The sequence below is a fragment of the Zootoca vivipara genome, chromosome 6, assembly GCF_965207765.1.
Source record: "Zootoca vivipara chromosome 6, rZooViv2.hap1.1, whole genome shotgun sequence".
NCBI lineage: Eukaryota > Metazoa > Chordata > Lepidosauria > Squamata > Lacertidae > Zootoca > Zootoca vivipara.
This window is the reverse complement of record NC_142589.1, coordinates 40,360,416-40,379,045: the sequence shown is the minus strand read 5'-3', so window position 1 is coordinate 40,379,045 and position 18,630 is coordinate 40,360,416. Positions and strand designations below refer to the sequence as shown.

Here is an 18,630-nt window from a genome sequence, read left to right as displayed (position 1 = left end):
AAGATGTATCACCATTTCTCTATCCTCTGCTAACATTAATGATTCAACATAGCACAATATTGTGGGTGGTAATATACATATATCCAGTCATCTTGTACATTGGTCATTGCTAACTTCTAGTACTGCATAATTTGGGGACATTTCCAATAAATGCAAGATGCATCTGCTTGAACTACAAGCAAGAATTACAATGCCAGCGATTGGCATTAACTCCTGGGTCACTTAAGGACAAATTTAGCAAGATCCCTTTATGTGGTTTTAAATCAGGCCTCTCTCTAATAGGTAGAAGGAATAGCCTCCCCTAAAAAGTCATCCTTGTGATGGGCAGGGTGATGATCAAACCCTTTAAGTGGCATTTGAGCCAAGAGGTCTGGTCACATGTGCAAGTCTTCACTTGATGTTGCTGCTATCAGGCATCACAAGATGCATGTGGGAACCCTCCATGAATCTTCACAAGTCACGCAACATACCTTCCTCTGCCAACTCCGTGATATAAGAGTCCAGCGTCAAGACAGGCAGAGCCTCAAAGTGGCTCCAGTATTGGAAAACAGTGATTTGCTCAGCCTGGCAGCTCCCCTGGCGCCTGGGCAATCTGCGTTGGAGAAACTCCTCCACCAGCTTCACACACACTGTGGCAGGAAAAAAACACTGTCAAGGTGGCTCCCAAATACTTGGTAGATGCACCAATCATATGACAAGGGTTTTGCAACTACACCCAGGCTTCTGAATAGGAATGGAGGATGGTAGGGACTTGGGAACAGTCCCTGGGAACAAGTTCTGGGGTGGGTTCACTCTTTGGATATGAATAAAGCTTTGAGGAGTTCATTCTGAGTTACACTCATTTTGCCACCACCCTCAACAGTTCAATCATAGCCAAAGATCAACCCCATCAAACAAATCATGGGTCAGTTATACTGTTATTTGGAGTACAGTCAGCCTTTAACATATTTCGATACAAAAAGTGCTGAACTAAGTCTAAGGCAAAGAACGGCTCAAAGGTTCCCTAGGAGTCATTCCTTTATGAAAGTGAATTTTAGGGCATCACAAACTACCCTTGTCCTCTACCCATACTCACCTTCCTCATAAAAGAAGCATACTGCACAAGCATAAGAATGGCTATTTGGCCCAGATTTCAGCACTCAGGAAAGCCCAGATTCATTCATAAAAGAATCCCAAGCATCTGGACCCCTGACAACATGAAACATGAGCCATGCCTGATGGAACATAAAGCTGGGAACCAAGTGGAATGAGGAATGCCTGAAAGACACAGGTGTGCTTAAGGGAAGACATGATAGCAGTCTTCAAATATCTGAAGGGCTGTGACAGAGAAGATGGAACAGGCTTGTTTTCTGTTGCTCCAGAGAGCAGGACTAGTACTAATGGGTGGAAATTGCAAGGAAACACATTTAAGCTAAGTGCTAGGAGAAACTTCCTAAAAGTAAACGTTGCAACAGTGGAACAATTTGCCTTATGAGGTGGTAAACTCGGGTTGGATTAAATAGATTCCAAGGTACCTTCCAACTGTATGATACTATGAAATGTCAAAGCCAGAGTGGGACTGAGGAGGACTTCTAGCAGTCAAGGTATTACCCCTTGCCCTTCCCACATCACTAGCTAAAGCATAGATGGTGCACAATGTGCCGGTTCATGCTTGAATTGCATAGAATATAAAAAAGACTGCAGAACGTAAGATGAATTTGGGGGCAGTGGAGAGAGAAGTAAAGCATATAGTAAGTACTGTCCTGTGTCCAAGTCACACCCACCTGGATCTGCCAGGCCTTGCTGGCGTTCGTTGATTCGTGCCGCATACTGGGAATTGAGTGTCTGCAGGAATTTTTCTACAGGGCAGGTGTATAGATTAGGAATGACCACACAGTTGTCCCAGAAGAGCAATACTCCCTCCTTCCATGAAGAAAACTGTACCACTGAGCAGAAAAAGACCACATACACAGCTTAGACCTCTGGTTATGATGCTAACACCAGGAGGAACATTTCCCCCTGAACCAGTCTTACTTTTAGAAACTCCACAAATGTCATACTTTCCCTCCCCTGCAAAGTATCCTATACAAATGTACATTGAAAACAGCAGTCAACAATGCTCTGAAAGTACACTCGCCATATTTATGGTCAGCTGTACCCATTCCTCTGCAGGATGAGCTCAAGTTGCAAAGGTATGCAGAAAATGACTGTGCACAACTCTGATTGGCTAGCAGCTGTAAGGTCAACATATCCTCCCCCCATTCTCAATTTTGTTTTACAACTCTTAAAAAAACCCTGTTCTTTTAAAGAATTGGGTTCAGGGAATGTTACATTGAATAAAGGCAGACACAATGCTTTAAAAAACTTTTTTAAATATAAAAAACAAAGCATGGGAGAAAGGGCAAAACTAACAACTATTGCAGGTATAAATGTATCTTACAAAGAGAAGGCAGGAGGACGCCAACCTTACCCTATGGAAGAAAGACAAACAGCTTGGCTGCATGCTTTGTTGTATATTTGCAGACACCCTTTGTAGAGTAACAGTTGACAGATCCACACCTGTCCTCTTTCTTCCTTACCTTCCTCAGCAGAGCTGGCTGTCCCTGCTCGCTCCTCTGCTAAGCGGCAGACCGTCTCCAGGACTTGTGCTTCCCTCGCCAGCCTGTCGAGTGCATACATTTCCCGGCAGCGGAGGGGCCCAAAAGTGCCCAGTTTCTAGGAATCAGATACACGTGGGAAAGATTCTTAGTGGAGGTGGTCAATCTCAGCTCATACTGTGCATGGCATATGGGGAACCCTTTTAAGGTAAGGCTTCAGTACAAGTAGCTACTCCCCCCTGGTTAGGTATCATGTGCAAGAACAACACAGAAGGGCAGGTCCAGCATCAAAGTTGGGACTCAACAACTTGAGTGATGTCCGACTGACAGGATGGTTAGAAAAGACGAGGAGGAGGAGTTCCAAGGTAAGAGCCAAGTCTCAGGTTCCCTCTAGTGGTGGGGAACCAACTCTGGGTGTTGTTGGGCACCAACTCCCATCAGCCCAAGTCAACATGGCCAATGCCCAGGAATGATGGGCATTGTAGTCCATCATCATCATCATCTAGATTTCAGAGTCTTGGTTTTGAATGAGGAAGCCCTAAAAGGCATGGGACCAGTGTTATTGAAGGACCTCCTTTGGTATCAAACTGCCTATATACCGAGCTAATCTAACAGGGCCCTGCTCCAGGTGTTCCTGCTGGCTGGCTATCAGAGCCTTTTCCATTGTGGAGCCCCATCCATGAAATGCCCTCCCAGGTTTTTGGCAAGCACCTATTTCTTACGTTTCTTCAAATGGCTTTGAAAAAGTTTTAACTGTGGGTGGCTGTTGGGTGTTTTTTTTAAATAAATAAATAAATAAATAAATAAATAAATAAATAAATAAATAAATAAATCTGTTCATAGTACTGCTTTTTTAAATGTTCATTTGTATTGTATTTTTATTCCTTACTAGCTGACCCGGCCACGCGTTGCTGTGGTTCTTTTCTGTGATCCCCACCCCACCCTGTCCCGATCCATGACGTATCCTGCTCCTCCTCCCTCCACCCCGGCTCATCCCTGTGTTTCGGTAGGATACCCTTTCCTCTGTTGTCCCTGGGGAGTGTTGGCCCCTCCCCCATGTATCTCCATACCTTGGCCCCCACCCTTGGAGAAGGAACTGGGTTTTATTTCCCAGCATGCACTTCTGTCTGAGCCCTCTGTTGTCCCTGGGGAGTGTTGGCCCCTACCCCCGGTATCTTCCTACATTGGCCCCCAGCCTTGGAGAAGGAGCTGTCAGTTTATGGGTTCCATTTCCCAGTATTTACTTTTGTCTGAGCCCTCTGTTGTCCCCTCCCCCATATCTCCATACATTGGCCCCTGCGCACGCATCGTGAGCATTTCTATATATTTAGATTAAGGATCGGGGGTGATGATGTGCCCTGGGAGGCAGAGAACTACTTTAAAAATCCCGAGAGGGGGTGTCAAATAGCGAAGCCCCATAGCCCTGTAGCAACAGACAGGCCCAGACAGATGGAGGGGGGTCATATGGGCCACTTGGTGCAGGCCTCCAAATCTAAAGGGGGTCTCGGTCTGCATATTCACAATCAGTAAAATGAAAAAAGTAACAAAAGGGTTAAAAACAGGGCCACATTATCTTATCTGCCTGGGCCGGGCCTCTGTCTGGCCCTACAAGGGCCTGGCAACAGAAGGTGCGTTCTGAAGTACCCGAGTTGTTCAGTTCCATAAAAAAACCCAGGAAGTGGCAAGGGGAAGGTAGGGAATTGTAAATGGGGTAGGGGGTGTGCACTGCAAATATCTGAGGACTTAAACTGGGGAGAGAAAGTGAATGGTTGTTGTTTTTTAAATAAAAAAAAGACACAGAGGCTTACAATCAGTTGTTTCTCCTAAAATAAGACATACCCATAAAATAAGTCATATTTATTTTTGTCTTGTGGATTTTTGGGGGGTAGTGGTGCTAAATTGTAAAGTAAAAACCCCTTGCAGTGTAGGGGCCTACATAAATCAAAGGCCGTGCTGCGGTCTGTGGCAACCCCCCCCCCCAGGCAGGCCCCGACCTCCATTTGGCAATGTTGGTTCTTTGGTGGGGTTTTTTTTGGGTTGGCGTAGTGTTGCTAAATGGTAAAGTAAAACCCCTTGCCGTGCAGGGGCCTACATAAATCAAAGGCCGTGCTGCGGTCTGTGGCAACCCCCCCCCCAGGCAGGCCCCGACCTCCATTTGGCAATGTTGGTTCTTTGGTGGGGTTTTTTTTGGGTTGGCGTAGTGTTGCTAAATGGTAAAGTAAAACCCCTTGCCGTGCAGGGGCCTACATAAATCGAAGGCCGTGCTGCTGTCTGTGGCACACACCCCCCCCCAGGCAGGCCCCGACCTCCACTTGGCAATGTTGGTTCTTTGGTGGGGTTTTTTTTGGGGGGTAGTGGTGCTAAATGGTAAAGTAAAATGCCTTGCCGTGCCCCCAAGTGTGTTGCTGTGGGTTATCCCCCTCCCCGGGCCTAGTGGAGGCCTGGCAGCCTGTCAGGGGCCTAAAACAAAGGCCTAGATAAAATGGCTGCCTTGGTATATTTCAGTTGCTTGGTTGATGATGATGTCATTTGGTTTGTCGGTGTGGCTTATATTTCACAGGAAGGGAGGGGTGGAGGAGGGTACTACGCCACTTGAGGGCGCTGTTTGACTTGGTGGAAAAGCAGGTCTGCACCTGGGCAGGTGTGCGATTTGAGGGATTTTTGCCCCCAACAACGCTCTAGGAGTGGCCTGGATCGTTGTGTCAAAATTTCAGGACGATCGGTCAAGCGGTTACGGAGAAAAGTGTCAAACGGAATTTCACGATTTTTACATTTTTATATGTACAGATTTTGTTTTTGTTTTTTAAAAGCTCTTGCAAGCCCTCCTGATCTTTATTTTTATGCAAGGACAATCATCTTGCATAATGAAAGACATCACCAATTCTTCACTGAAACCTCACTGTGAACTCACCAGCAGCAAGCGATTGCAATGGTTCAGGTGTAGGACCAAGGCCCTGTCGAGGAACTCGTTGCCAGTGCTCATGGGCTCTGAGCCACCCTCTGAGCTTAAGCACCCAGCTGTGTCTTCAGTAACAGCCTCGCTGGGTCCAGGTACCCTGCCCAGGGGTGCAGGCTGTGCACTGCTAGCCTTCCTGTGAAAAGAGCCAGCAGGGAAGATATTAGCAGGGATCCAGTCCTTTGCAAGCCCAACTTTCTTCACCCTGTCAACCCCTGAAATGTATTGCAAGTATGATTCAGCTTGTCCCAGCATCCATGTAACACCAAAAAGCTCCTGAACAGGTCTGAATTGGGGCCGTGGTATCTACTTGATTGATTGGCAAAATCAAATATATAACAAACTTTAATCAACTGAAAAAGGTGTCTCCCCGTTAATCTGGCAGAATATTTTTTCTGAAAACGAGAACATATACTTCTTGCCTCACAAATGTTTACCCAACATGCAAATTTAATGGAGTAACAGAAATCAATCCATTGACTAAAACCCTCTTCCATTTTCATATCCTTAACTGGGTTACAGATCTAGTCGATTGAGCATTGCAACTTCCGACTACCAGTGTCTCAACAGAGCACTCCTGAACACTTTTTATCCACTTTGGGCTCCAAGACTTTATCACTCCCCTTTTTGCAATGATCCACTTTTCTACAGAGAAAGAAGAGGTTGGAAAAGAACAGATTCCTGCTGGCAATATCCAGGGCTGGCCGCTGAGTGGCACTGTTGCAGCACGGCCTGCTGGAATTCACCTGTCAGTCAGGCCAGGCTCATTTCCGGCAGCTGCATCGGCACTGTGGGAAAAGTCCATCTGGGTCTCTTAGCGTGCCAAGCAGAGACATTAGCCTGGAGCCAACACAGAGCCCCAGCCAGAAAAGGGAGCCACTAAGAATCCAAACTATCCCTGAACTGCGGGCCTGTTTATAAAAACCAGCTATCCTGAGATAAAAGACCTCTGGGCTCCCTTCAAGTTCTGGTACAGGGAGAGGATACACAAATAAACTGGAGGAGAGTCAACAGCCGTAAGCTGTTTCATCCTAACTTAAGCTGAGCCTTCCCAACTGGCAGACCAATGAATCAGTGTTATCTGGCCCACCTTTAATCAAGGTGGTTTTTAAAAAAAGTAGTAGTAATATTCATACAAATAAAAAAAGAATAGGTTTGAAAAAGCTGAATATATTTCCATTCTACATCCACAATGGATTTTCTGTACAATGCTCCTGGTTATGCCTGAATACAAACGTTTGTTCATTATGAAGGAAAAGCCTGCAGTTCAGTTGTGATGCACTTGAATGCAGGAGGTTCCTGAAGAAGTGTTGCCAATCAGCGAAGACAATACAAAGCAAGTTGGAACAAGGGTCTGACTTTGTGTGAGGCACCTTCCAATCCTCCTATGAAGCTTTTACCATGTTAAGGGTCACCGGTGCTACCAGAGGACTTGACCGCCCATGCTGGATTTGGAGAGTGTGAGAAAATATACTTTTACGCCACAACTGGAGAAGATAGGGCCCTTTGAGAATACAAAAGCTGCCCAACCTGATTAAAGGGTAAGGGTGTTATTTTATAGCCAGAATTTGCAGTTCGTCATCTCCTCAAAGATGGTTTCAACAAAGGGGTGCTGTGGGAGAAACACTTTGTGTACTTTAGTGCCATAATAAAAACCTGTTAGTATTTTAAGGTGCCTTAGTATATTTGTTGTTTTTGCTGCAACAGAGGAAGAAGGTGACCTCCCCAGAATTCCTTGTTCCTGTAAGACAGCTGCTCTTCCAGGATAACCCCTGGGACAAAATTGTGTAACCTCGGTAGTGTGAGGAAGCTCCATGGCAGACACATGTTAGCCAATAATGTTAAAGCTTGATAGGCTCCTGTTGTTCAGGAATGGGAAGCCTGTGGCCCTCCAAAGGTACTTGAATTCCAGTTTCCAAACTGCTTTGGCCAGCACAGCCAAAGGTCTGGGATGATGGCAGCCGTAGTCCAGCAGGAACTGGAAGGCCACGCCTTCTTCAGTTAGCACCTCATCATTTTGGAATGAGGAGTTTTCTAATTTTGCCCCTTTGCATTGGAAGCCTCAAATCACTTTTCGCTATAAAATTTAATATTACTTTGTCCCCATTTCTCATACAGATTGGAATCCCAACATGCTGGGGTTCCGCTTATGCCCACTTTTGGCAGCCTACCCAGAGTTCCCGAGTAACCTGTCCAATCCTCACTCACCCGTCATCATCTGAATCTTCGGTATCAGAAGCATTGAGGAAGCTGAAACTCTCCAGAGCATGCTCTACTGTCAGGCTGGTGCTGGAGGCCCGGCTCAGGCACACACCCTGCTTTTGCTGTGGGATGAGGGGAAAGAAAACAAGTATCACTTTGTCCAATCTGGCAGCTGTTTCCTATGTCTGCCAGCAAATCACTCTGGGCCATGAGATCAAGTCCTGATCACCTGTGCTTCTGTGGTTGCAGCCGCTGTAGCTTCGAGGAGTGAGAAACTCTGAACAATTTCTAAGGGGAAAGTTGTAGGGAGGGGGTGGAGAGACCTGAATGGGACATCTTCTAATCTCATAAGTATAAAAGCATAAGAAAAATGTCAAAAGCAATATTTGGGCAATAGCTTTTATCAGAACAACCAAAATGTCACAAAACTTGTGTGCAAGCATCTGCAGCAGTAACTTCACCAGACAGGGTGGGAACACTAGAAAGGATTTACAGTGGTCAGGGAGCGAGACTTCAGGGGTCCAACAAATTATTATTTTGTTCTTCCCTATGGTTGGCACAAATTATGCAAACAACAAGCAGATATGCACAAAGTGAGGTTTGTTTGCACAATTCACACAAGTTCCAGAATTCAGCAAAGTTTGGTTAAAACATTTTATTTCAGCTCTAAATATACACAGATCCAGGGATGCTGTCCTTCCCCCAGCCATGGTCTTCTTTACCCCCTCTCACTTACCAAGAGAATCTCCTCTAGGTGCTTAAGCTCCTGCTCCAAGGTCTGTAGCTCAGGGAACTGGCCTCGGTAGTCATCTAGAGCAGAGGCCAGTGAATTAATGGCCTCCTCCAGCCCACAGTCCACAGGCTTGGGCTTTGGTGGCTCCAAGAGTCCCACTGGCTGAAGCTCCTTTGGTGGCTCCAAGAGTCCCACTGGCTGAAGCTCCTTTGGGACCGGCAGGCCCAATGAAAGCTTGGGCTGTTCAACCTCTTGGGCTTGGGAGGCTGTGTCCTCACTCCCTTCTACAGTGGGAGTGGCCCCATCAGGCTCAACCTCCTGTTCTCCAGTCTCTATGATCTGAGTGTCCAGCACTGAGCCTGCACTTTGGGGCAATGAGTTCGTTTCCAGGGGAGGCAGGTCCTTGGGACTAGAGTCTCTGGGGACAGTGCACTCCTTGTCCTCTGCCACTGGCAGGTCCACACTAGCCTCGCTGATCTGGCTAAGAGTCCGAGCATAGGGCACGTGTCCGTTAGCCACAGCCACCTCCTCACGAACGGCTAGTGGCTCTTTGTCCTCTGGTTGTGTAAAGGCAATTTCTATGGCAGGCGGAGTTGCCTGTACTGCAGGTTGCACAATAGGCCTGGGCAGTGTATGGCGGGCACTTCCAGACAGCTGTGGGCTAGAGGAATCATCCGAAGACTCTGAAGAGATGGACCAGGCTGCCCCGTTCTCAAGCTCCTCCTGCTGCCGCAACATGTTCTGGAAAGAATGCAGCACAGATGAGACACGAGGGATGCACTGAGCATAGTGCATGTGTGCAAGCATGCAAACATCTGTCACCGCCTACACTCCTGCATAACACCATCACTTCCTTCCACACACCCCACTCCTTTACTCTTCAGGCTCACTGAAGTTTCCTTATTTGTGCCCCTCGACCCCCATGATAAGCTCCATTGTTATACCAGCCTGCAGCTGAGCTCCCACTCTCCTCACTTGGCCAGCAACAGACACTTGGGAGATTGTGCCCTTTGGGTGGAAAGATGCTGGATATCAGAGAGACTGAAACTTTGGCAGGAGCAGGAAGCACAAAATGTTGGTCATCATTTTGCAGCTCGGCTCCCCACTGGAGAAGACAGCTTGCCCAGGATGTGTGATACTTCATCTCTTCTGGACAAAAGCAGTCTGCTTCAAGTCTCAACAGTCTTGGAGACAAGACTCCAGGGCAGCAGCCCAGCTACTTGTGGGCAGTTAAATCAACCTCTCTTGCAAATGGGGTTGGATCCAGAGCTGGCCAGGGGGGCCCATCATTCCTAGTTGTCCTGTTCTTGGTTCGTTCGCTGTGACAACTCAAGGTGCCCTCGACAAGATGGCAAGGCACCTGAGAAACCATTCAGCCCCAATATCCATCTCTTGGAGGGATATTGGCTTCCAGCCCTCCAGCCCAACCCTTTCTATTCAAAGCCCTTTGTGCTTCTTTACATAGCTTCCACTACTCCTCCATACATCCATCACCCATGGATAAGAGCAGGGATTGCAGCCAAGGTGAGACACACGAGTGATTTGTTTGTTTGCCAGGTCCCAGCACTGAGCCACATGTCACAAATCACATGACAAATTATATGCCAATTCTCTGCTAATCCTCGTGGCAGACAAGGAGGAAATCACTGTTTACTTCAGTTAGCACCCCAGACGAAGGAATGTTGCACAATTCCCTGAAGGTTAAGTTCCCTCCTTTCTTGAGATACCTGCTCCAGTTTGGAAATACCACAAATTACACACAGGAACATGAGAAGCCACCTCATGCTGAGTCAGACCACTAGTCCATCTAGCTCAGTATTGTCTACACTGACTGGTAGCATCTTGCCAGGGATAAGGGACGTTCCCAGCTGTACCTGGAGCTGCAAGGAATTGAACCTGGTACATTCTCTGGGCAAAGCATCTGAGTTACCACTGAGCTACAGCCCATCTCCACCCACCCACCCACTCAAGTCAGCTTGGGAGGCCTAGAGCAGGGAGGGGAAACCTGTCGTCCTCCACATGTTCAACTCCCATCATAATTTACCATTTGCCATGCTGGCTGGAGTTGGAGTTCATCATCATCATCTGGAAGGTCACAGGTTCCTCAAGTCCTTCCCTACAGGGAGGCAGCTCTCCCTCAGCCACCAAATCCACCAGAAGGCAGCCATATGGTGAATATGGGCAGCACATAGAAGGCTGGTATATTACAGAAGGCAAACCAGTGTGAGGAAGAAAGCGGCAGAGGGACAGGCAAGATTCTGCAGTGAACCCACTTGCCTTATTCACAGCTCTGATTCAGGCCTTGGAACAGGAACCACAGACTAGCACATGGGAGACAGAGCACAGCTACATCTACATCGGGTGACCAGGCTAAGCTACAGGGCCAGCACTTACACAGCCCCGAGGTGCCCTTGTGCCGAGCTGCACTGAGGAGACGTCGCTGCATGAGCAGCTCCGCGGCAGCCTCTCTAGGAAAGTCTCCCGGAAGATGTCCAACAAGGCCCACCTGTGCTTGTGGGTAGCCTCCCGTGGCAGGCTCTTGAGCAGAGAAAGAGGCAACGGTCAGCGCCAAGGGCTTAGCTCCATTACAACATGAGACTCACTTGCCTTACAGACAATCTGCTGGGGCTTCTCCCTGGCAATCAGGACCACTCTGGTTTCCATAACTGATCTATCTGCCAGTGTGGGGTACTGGTTAGAGTCTCAGACTGGGACCTGAAAGACCTGGGTTCCAATCCCCGCTCAGCCATGATGCTCGCTGGGTGACCTTGGGCAGATCACCGCCTCTCAGCCTAACCTGCCTCACAGGGTTCTTGTGGGGATTAAATGAGGAAGGAGAAATGATGCACACCACCTTGAGCTCCTTGAAGGAAATGCTGGGATATAAATGCATTATTTTTTAAAAAAATAATAATAACCTGACATTTCCTCTATCAGCCAGATGTTGTCCTTTCCTTTCCTGTACTAATTTCCTCAACTTCTTCAGCTCAAGACAGAGACCTGGTTCAGATGCAAAAATCTTGACTATGATAAACTATGGTTTCTTGGACTGAGAACAAGTGTTGACCCCTCCACTTCTCCCACATGCCTTAATACAGTATGTTCAAAGTAGGATTTGCTCTGAAGATCTCTCCAGCTCATATAGCATTGTGGCTAAAAGTTTGAGCTGTGATCCAGGAGGCTGCTGATTTTTAGCCACATCTCAGCCACAAACTCATTTGGTGGGACTTAGGAAAGCTACAGTTCTCCCAACTAGGACCAGGAGTATGGGTTTGATTCCCTTCTGGGTTTTTCCCCCTTTGCACTCACATAAAAAGCCTGTTCACGCATAGAGGGTGTATCAGGTGGGCTCTGGTTGTACGTGGAAAATCTCTTGTTGACTGTAGATGTCTTTGTCACAGTGCTAGCAGATGATGGTTGGTCCTCTTTGTCAAAGGGGCTGGTGAAAAGAAAGCAGAGGGCTCAGAGAGAAAAGTGAACCACCCCTCCTGTACACTGATGCAAGAAGAGAAAGGGGGGGTCCACACATTATTAAATCCTCTTGGGGAGTCACCATCCAGAGCAGCCTCCCAGAAGTTTTGGACCACAGATCGCATTGGTCCCAGTCAGCACGCTATACTTGCCATGGGCTGATGGGAGTTGTAGTTCAAAACACCTGGAGGGCACTAAGCTGGGGAAGGAGGATCTATAGTACCAGGGTGCCAGTTCCCTCACTTATCAGGCCCCTTCCCTTCAGGTTCTGTAAGATCACAACCTTCCTCACAATAACCCAAGCATTTCTAACACAGCTCCACAACAGAGAAACTCAACAAGCCTCAAGAGAATAACTCACTTCCAATTAACCTCCAGGCTCAGCTTGATGGTGCCCAGGTCATTGATATCTACTGCCACGACCTGGGGCAGTGCTGCAAACAGGTCCTTGGTTTCACAAGAGACGTTCCCCACCACCACATGACTGGCCAAGCTCTTCAGCTCTGTTACCTGGGAGGAGAAGGAAGAGTTGAGGCCCAGTAAGCCTAGGAAATGAATTGTCTTTCCTGTGACAGGGGCCAGCTGCCCAGAGTGGCACCAGATACCTTGATGGACAGGAACTCTGTAATGAGGGGCAGGAAGATCATCTCCTCACTGTCCCACACTTGCTTGCTGTTTGCCTCAATGCGGCCCCGCAGCTTCCACCGCTGGCGCCCATATCTCATGAAGATCTGCCACAAGGAATAAGAGAGTTCAGATCAACTGGATGGACGTGAAACAAAGTGTGCACCCTAACAGAGCTGGACAAGAGCTAATGCAATCAGTGCTGGGGAACCAGATTCCCCTCCAACAAGCTGTTCGGTCAACTCCAGTTCATCTTGTTTCTAGGACCCAAGCCCCTCCCTCTCCACATGTTCTGAGCCCATCTCTAACTCACAAACCTCATATTGGTCTCCAGCACAGAGCCTAGCAAAGCCAGCCAATCCTGCAAGAGGAAAAAAAATGTCAATGCCTCCGTCATGACCCCACAATTTTGCTGATCCACATAAATTACAAGAGGTGTGGGATAGGGTGCAGATACATGTTTAGGACAAAGAATCATAGACACCAAGAGACAACAGGATTGCTCAAGGTGCCCTGACTATAAAACTTGAGAAATCGAGAGAGATATAGCCGCACCAGCAGCACATCTCTTCTTTCTAGTATCCAAAAGTGCAAGAAGGGCTTTTGCTCTTGCCAGAAGTTTGGCTTTCCCCTCGCTGGTCCTGGAAGGATCCTTTTAAAAAAGTCCCATAGGCTCAGAGAATTTGTGCCTGTTCACTGGGGGAGACAGGAAGCCCAGAGCACTTATTTTTTTTATCCCTTTTATGAAGAGGCACGTAGTAAGACCATTGATACCCTGCTGGTGAGGCTCGTCGACCTCCCGGAAAAGCAAAAAAATTGATCTTCTCCTGTTAGGCAAAGATCAAAAGACAACCCGGATGGTTGCCAGATTCTGTAGGTGCAGACCATCCCCCGATCCAAACTAGTTCATCAAGAAAATCCCCATACTCGGTCCCTCAGGTGATTCTGGGTCATGTCTCTGCGGTAGCTTATCTCAAAGTTTTTAGTGTCTATACACTTATCGCATTTATGAATTTTTAATTTACTGTTATTCAATGTTTTAAATGTTTGTGTTCCTTTTGGGATTGTACCCCCAAGTGTGTTTTATATGCTGGTCTCCGACCGTAATAAATTATCTATCTATCTACATGTTTAGGAGGTAAACTTGCAGTTGGAATTTCATATATGGGATCTGGAGTATAACATCCGCTGGCAAGAAAAAGGGTTAACCCTCCCACCCACTCAGGGTTATGCCTTCCGAAAGCTGCTTTTCAAGTTACAAAATGGCCACCAGACATCCCTTTCTATATGACATTTTGTTTGCCCTTCTGTACCTTTCATCTTGATGTGGAACTCTCCCAACTGACTCTCAAGTTCACTCTCCAACAGACACATATTCTGGAGGGGGAGAAACCAAACAACTGCCCATTAATGCCACCAACACAAACCCTGGTCCCCATTCCTCCATTTATTTCCTCCTCCCTCAGTACCAGGCCATCTTGACTCACCTCTGTGTACTCTTTGTAGCCCTTGCTAGCTTCAGCCAAGCTCTCACGTGCCTCCTTGCTGCCAGGTGAACCGGCTGTGTAGGCCTTGACCATGTTGTGGGCTCCATCCCGAAGCCGCCGCTGGATGCAGTAGGCCTCGTAAAGCTCATCTATCTGTTAAGAAGTAAACCACAGAGCCAGGATGAGGGGCTGTAGGGGATGCTTGGCAGAAAGTCAGGTTGCCACAAACCCAGATCAGCGGAAGCATTCAATAGGGTCTAAAAATTTCAGTGGCACCCTGTGCAAACCCAAAATTTGGTGTGTCCCCCACCTCCCGTCTTCCATTCAACATCAAAGTTGTAGCCGCCCCTGAGGCTCTGTGCCCAGTGTGACAGAACCAGCCACGCTTCCCTAAACCCTCCTCTGCTCCCACCATAAAGCAAAGGTGGGAAACCTGTGGCATTCCCACTGTTACTGGACTCCCATCAGGCCCAGCTAGCATGAGTAAAGGTCAGAAATGATGGGAGCTGGGACCCAGCAAAACCTAGAGGGCCACAGTTTCCCCACTGCAGACATGAAGTGTTCTATGGAACACAACAGACTCCTTTGCTTGGAACGTCAAACGTCAGTCCCCTGCATAGCTATCTGCCTCGCGGCAAGACTATAGAAAATGAGCAAATATAAACAAATATACTTAAAACTGCATCATATTCAAAGGTAACAGAGTTCAGCTTTCCTCAGTGCAGAAATTTTGTTTTACGAGCTGAGAATCAGCTGGTACCTTGCTAGCGTGAAACTCCAGACGGCGCAGAAACCTCTCAATCGACTTGACTTGCTGTGAGACAATAAAAGGAAATCCCATTAGACAGGAATTGGAAATCTGACTGATGAAGTAGTGCAAGGTCCCAGAAGTCCTCTACATTCCCAGCTTGCTCATGAAAGGATTGGGGTCTTTCCATTTGCAATAGATAGTAGTATTGGTGCTTACAGGCTAAACTGATTCCTTTGCTGGTCTGTTTTAGAGCAACAAGTTCCTGCCAAGTTATCCCTTTTTTAAAGGGATTTTCCCTTATGCTGAATAGGCTTCCTCGCGTGAAAAGGGAAAACTTGGCAGCTATGTTCCTGATATGTATCTTCATTGGCAAAAGAACAATATTTAAAGCTAGGCAGATATAGCCTAGCTCAGGTTAATCACTGGGCAACTGGCCGGGGTGCTTCCATCTGGCTGCTTTTTTATGGGCAAGAGGAAGCCATTCAGGGTTGAAAGGCAGGGGTAGGAGAAACTGGCAAAGTTGCTTTCTTTTAGGCGCCAAGCAAAAAGCTGGTTGGTTTGCTCCCACTTTCAATTCTTCCCTCCTACTTTTAACAGAATGCACATCTTGAAAACATGCAACTCCTTTTCTTTTTTAAAATCCATCAAATTAGAGGCCATCACTACATCATATCAGATATGCCCATGAAAAGAGAAGTCCAGGTCAGCGGACTGTAAATAAAAGGGAGGCCTGGAAGTGCTCATTTCTTCTCTCAATTTTGTAACTCAAAATTTCAGAACCACACATCTGCCCTTCTCTACCTACCCAAATGCAGCATCCTTTCACCAGGCAAAACTGACCCCACAAAAGAAAGCTCATTTCCTGTGCTTTTTGTTGCTTGGGGCAGAGTGTAGGATGCATACAAGTTGTAATGAGGACTAGCCCCATGGTTGTTTCCCTCCCAGTCACTACATTTAGCAAATATACTGGTTTCCTTGATGTTAAGCACTGGGAAGAAAAGAGATTAGAACAGGCATCCCCAAACTTCGGCCCTCCAGATGTTTTGGACTACAATTCCCATCACCCCTGACCACTGGTCCTGTTAGCTAGGGGTCATGGGAGTTGTAGGCCAAAACATCTGGAGGGCCGCAGTTTGGGGATGCCTGGATTAGAAACTAACTTTGAAACTTCATTATTTTGACGTTATTATTATTTTGAGATTTCATTACCTATTTAAAAGATAAATTACCAGTAGTTACCCCTTTTTGTTATGTCTCTAGCAAAGGAATCCTTTTTTTTAATTTTTGCCTTCAGTTCCTCAAGGAAACTTCTTGGAAAGTAGCAGCTTCAGCCAAGGCATGTCTGAGTTAAAGCTGAAAAAACTGCCCCCTTAATTTCTTTATGTTCTCCTGGCCCCACAACCAGAAGTTACTGCCACAGCTAATCCACAGACTAACCTCAGGCTGAAGATAGGCAAATAGTTTTTATAAGAGAGTTGCAACTGTCTCAAGAGAGGTTTCTCAAGGTATTTACCTAATGGTATTTCTTTTATTCACTTCATGTCTCACCAAACAGGTTTTGCATGTTTTTGAAACAATGCAAAATCTTGCAAGAACTGTTTATCAGATGCAAAAGAGCAGGACAGGGTGTTTACATCCACTCTTTTGTTGAAGATCCTACTCTTTTGATATGAAAGTAGCAATACCTGTCTTGGAACCACTTTCCACCCCTTTCCAGGGTGGGGAAGTTATCTTCTGCCCCACTATAAACAAAAAGCAACCTCAAAGGCTGCCAGTCTGAGCAAAGGAAGGGCCAGGAGGGTGCCGGAGAAACTGCTTGACTAGTCTATAGCCATTGTTTAAAGCTCAAAACGGACCTCCCCAAGCTTCTTCCCCCACCCCCAGTATATCTTCCCCTGCATGTGAGAAAGCTGCTGAAGAGATCAGAAATGCAGGATTAAGCAGTCCTTCCTTCCCCTCTTCTGCTTTTGATTATGACTTCCGAGGCTGCTTTTAAATTAAAGAGAATCACCAGTGAAAAGAGATGCAGAACTGCTGCGTCACATCTAGTTTGGCTCTTATTAAGGCAGTTGGCCAGAGAAACAAAGAATTCAGGAAGTGACATCTGAAGGAAAGCAGCAGAAGCAGCAGCAGGAGAGAAGCATCCCTGGAGTCAAGTAACTTGGGTTTCTGTGCTTGCAAAGGCAGGGATAAGAGATGCAACCCAAGGCCCAGAAGCTTCAATGCCTTGCATCCAAAGGATACAGAACTCAACAGGTTGACAAGCCCTCCGCCACCCACAATCCATGGCAAGCACAGTTTCCTTCACAGCATGCCTTACCTTATCAAGATCGTACAGAAAACCCTAAAGGATAAAACAAGGAGAAGGTGAAGGTTAGGCAGAGGTCAGACAAAAATGATTGCTGAATACACAGCCCTGCTGGATTAGACCAAAAGCCTACTTGGTCCAACATCTAGTTTCCCACAGTGGCCAGCCAGATGCCTATGGTAATACCACAAGCAGAACATGAATGCAGTAGCCTTCTCCTGCTTATGATCACCAGCAAGTTGTATTCAGTAGCACACTGCATCCCATATTGGGAGATAAAATCCATTCATCACAGATCAGTTGCTACTGATAACCTTCTCCATGATGAAGTTGTCTAACCCCATTTTCAAGTTGGTGGCCATCACCAACTGTTCCCCAAGGATCTATTGTCTGCCCCATAGCTCTAGGGAAGCACCCTCGGGATCAGAACTGCTGAGAGGCTACGAACATGGCAGAAGCCAATGCTGAGTGAAAGGGCAAAGGTTCCAAAACAAACAGTATCAGAAGGCTCCTCCCCCTCCCTGACCTGTCACAGTCTCTCTACCATTGCCAGTCCTGCACTCTGGGGAGAATGGAATGCATACACTGAGGGCAGGAATGCTTTTAGTTGGTACCAACCCTCCACTCACCAATCGAGAATTCCTCTTGGACTCGCGGATTTGGATGCTCAGCTTCTCCAGCTCCAGCTGATGCACTTCCAAATAAGCACTGTTAGGGGAGAAATGGGGTAAGCAGAAGCAGTAGGACTCTTCCCCTTTAAGTGAAGAGATATGGGGAGACAGCACACTGGCCACTCTTTCAAACTTCTACAGGATGTTATCCTTGGCAGCAAGGACCCAAACAGAATGCTTATCCTTGCTTCCAGCTTCCCAGCAGGCTGTGCCCAGTTTGGCTGTGTCCAGCAGAGCTTTCGGTTCACCAGCTTCACTGAGAAGGCTACTGGTATAGACTAAAGGTTTAAGCAAACATACTGTGCTACTTGCCTGCATGTACCCTCACCAACTCAAGCATACATTGTGGAGAGTTGGTGGGGAGAGGGAATATGCAGGCAAGTAGTGCATTGCTGTGTGGGAAGAAATATTATACTGTAAGTGTATAGAGGGGAGGCGGGGCAAAGAACTATCCCACCCTCCACAGGCCAGTTTTGACAGGTGGGAGGGGCCTGAGAAAGTTGGTTGGGGTTGATGGGAGTTGTAGTCCAATACATCTGGAGGGCACTGGGCTGGCAAAGGCTGGGGCATACATGTTAGTTATGGCTATGGTTAGCGTTTGTTATGATCCCTGGGCAGCTGGCACTCCACCCCCTTGAGATCCATAGGTGCCAACTCCCAGATTGAAAAATCCGGGATCGGCTGCAGCGCGGCAGTGGAAGTCGCGCTGCGGCCATTTTGGAACTGGGCAGAGCAGCACCGGAAGTTGCTTCTACGCATGCTCTGCCCATTTCCAAAATGGCTGCAGTGCCAGAAATTGCTTCTGTGCATGTCCAGAGACTCCAGACGTGCGTAGAAGGAGCCTCCCTGGG

The 18,630-nt window shown here is 47.3% G+C and overlaps 1 protein-coding gene across 16 annotated transcripts in view; it reads right to left on the bottom strand.

The window, feature by feature from the left end:
• The window catches only part of RIPOR1 (RHO family interacting cell polarization regulator 1), a 103,429-nt gene that overhangs the window by 5,907 nt on the left and 78,892 nt on the right, over positions 1 to 18,630 (bottom strand). For all 16 annotated transcript variants that reach the window (XM_088671019.1, XM_035119712.3, XM_088671018.1 and 13 more), the window contains 15 exons: positions 17,738 to 17,816; positions 17,121 to 17,144; positions 14,810 to 14,863; positions 14,050 to 14,202; positions 13,876 to 13,939; positions 12,880 to 12,923; positions 12,544 to 12,669; positions 12,300 to 12,448; positions 11,777 to 11,906; positions 8,471 to 9,208; positions 7,741 to 7,856; positions 5,488 to 5,668; positions 2,559 to 2,694; positions 1,764 to 1,925; positions 471 to 629 (listed from right to left, as the gene is read on the bottom strand). In XM_088671019.1, the coding sequence (XP_088527145.1) occupies positions 471 to 629; positions 1,764 to 1,925; positions 2,559 to 2,694; positions 5,488 to 5,668; positions 7,741 to 7,856; positions 8,471 to 9,208; positions 11,777 to 11,906; positions 12,300 to 12,448; positions 12,544 to 12,669; positions 12,880 to 12,923; positions 13,876 to 13,939; positions 14,050 to 14,202; positions 14,810 to 14,863; positions 17,121 to 17,144; positions 17,738 to 17,816 (2,315 nt within the window). The remainder of the gene's footprint in view (positions 1 to 470; positions 630 to 1,763; positions 1,926 to 2,558; positions 2,695 to 5,487; positions 5,669 to 7,740; positions 7,857 to 8,470; positions 9,209 to 11,776; positions 11,907 to 12,299; positions 12,449 to 12,543; positions 12,670 to 12,879; positions 12,924 to 13,875; positions 13,940 to 14,049; positions 14,203 to 14,809; positions 14,864 to 17,120; positions 17,145 to 17,737; positions 17,817 to 18,630) is intronic.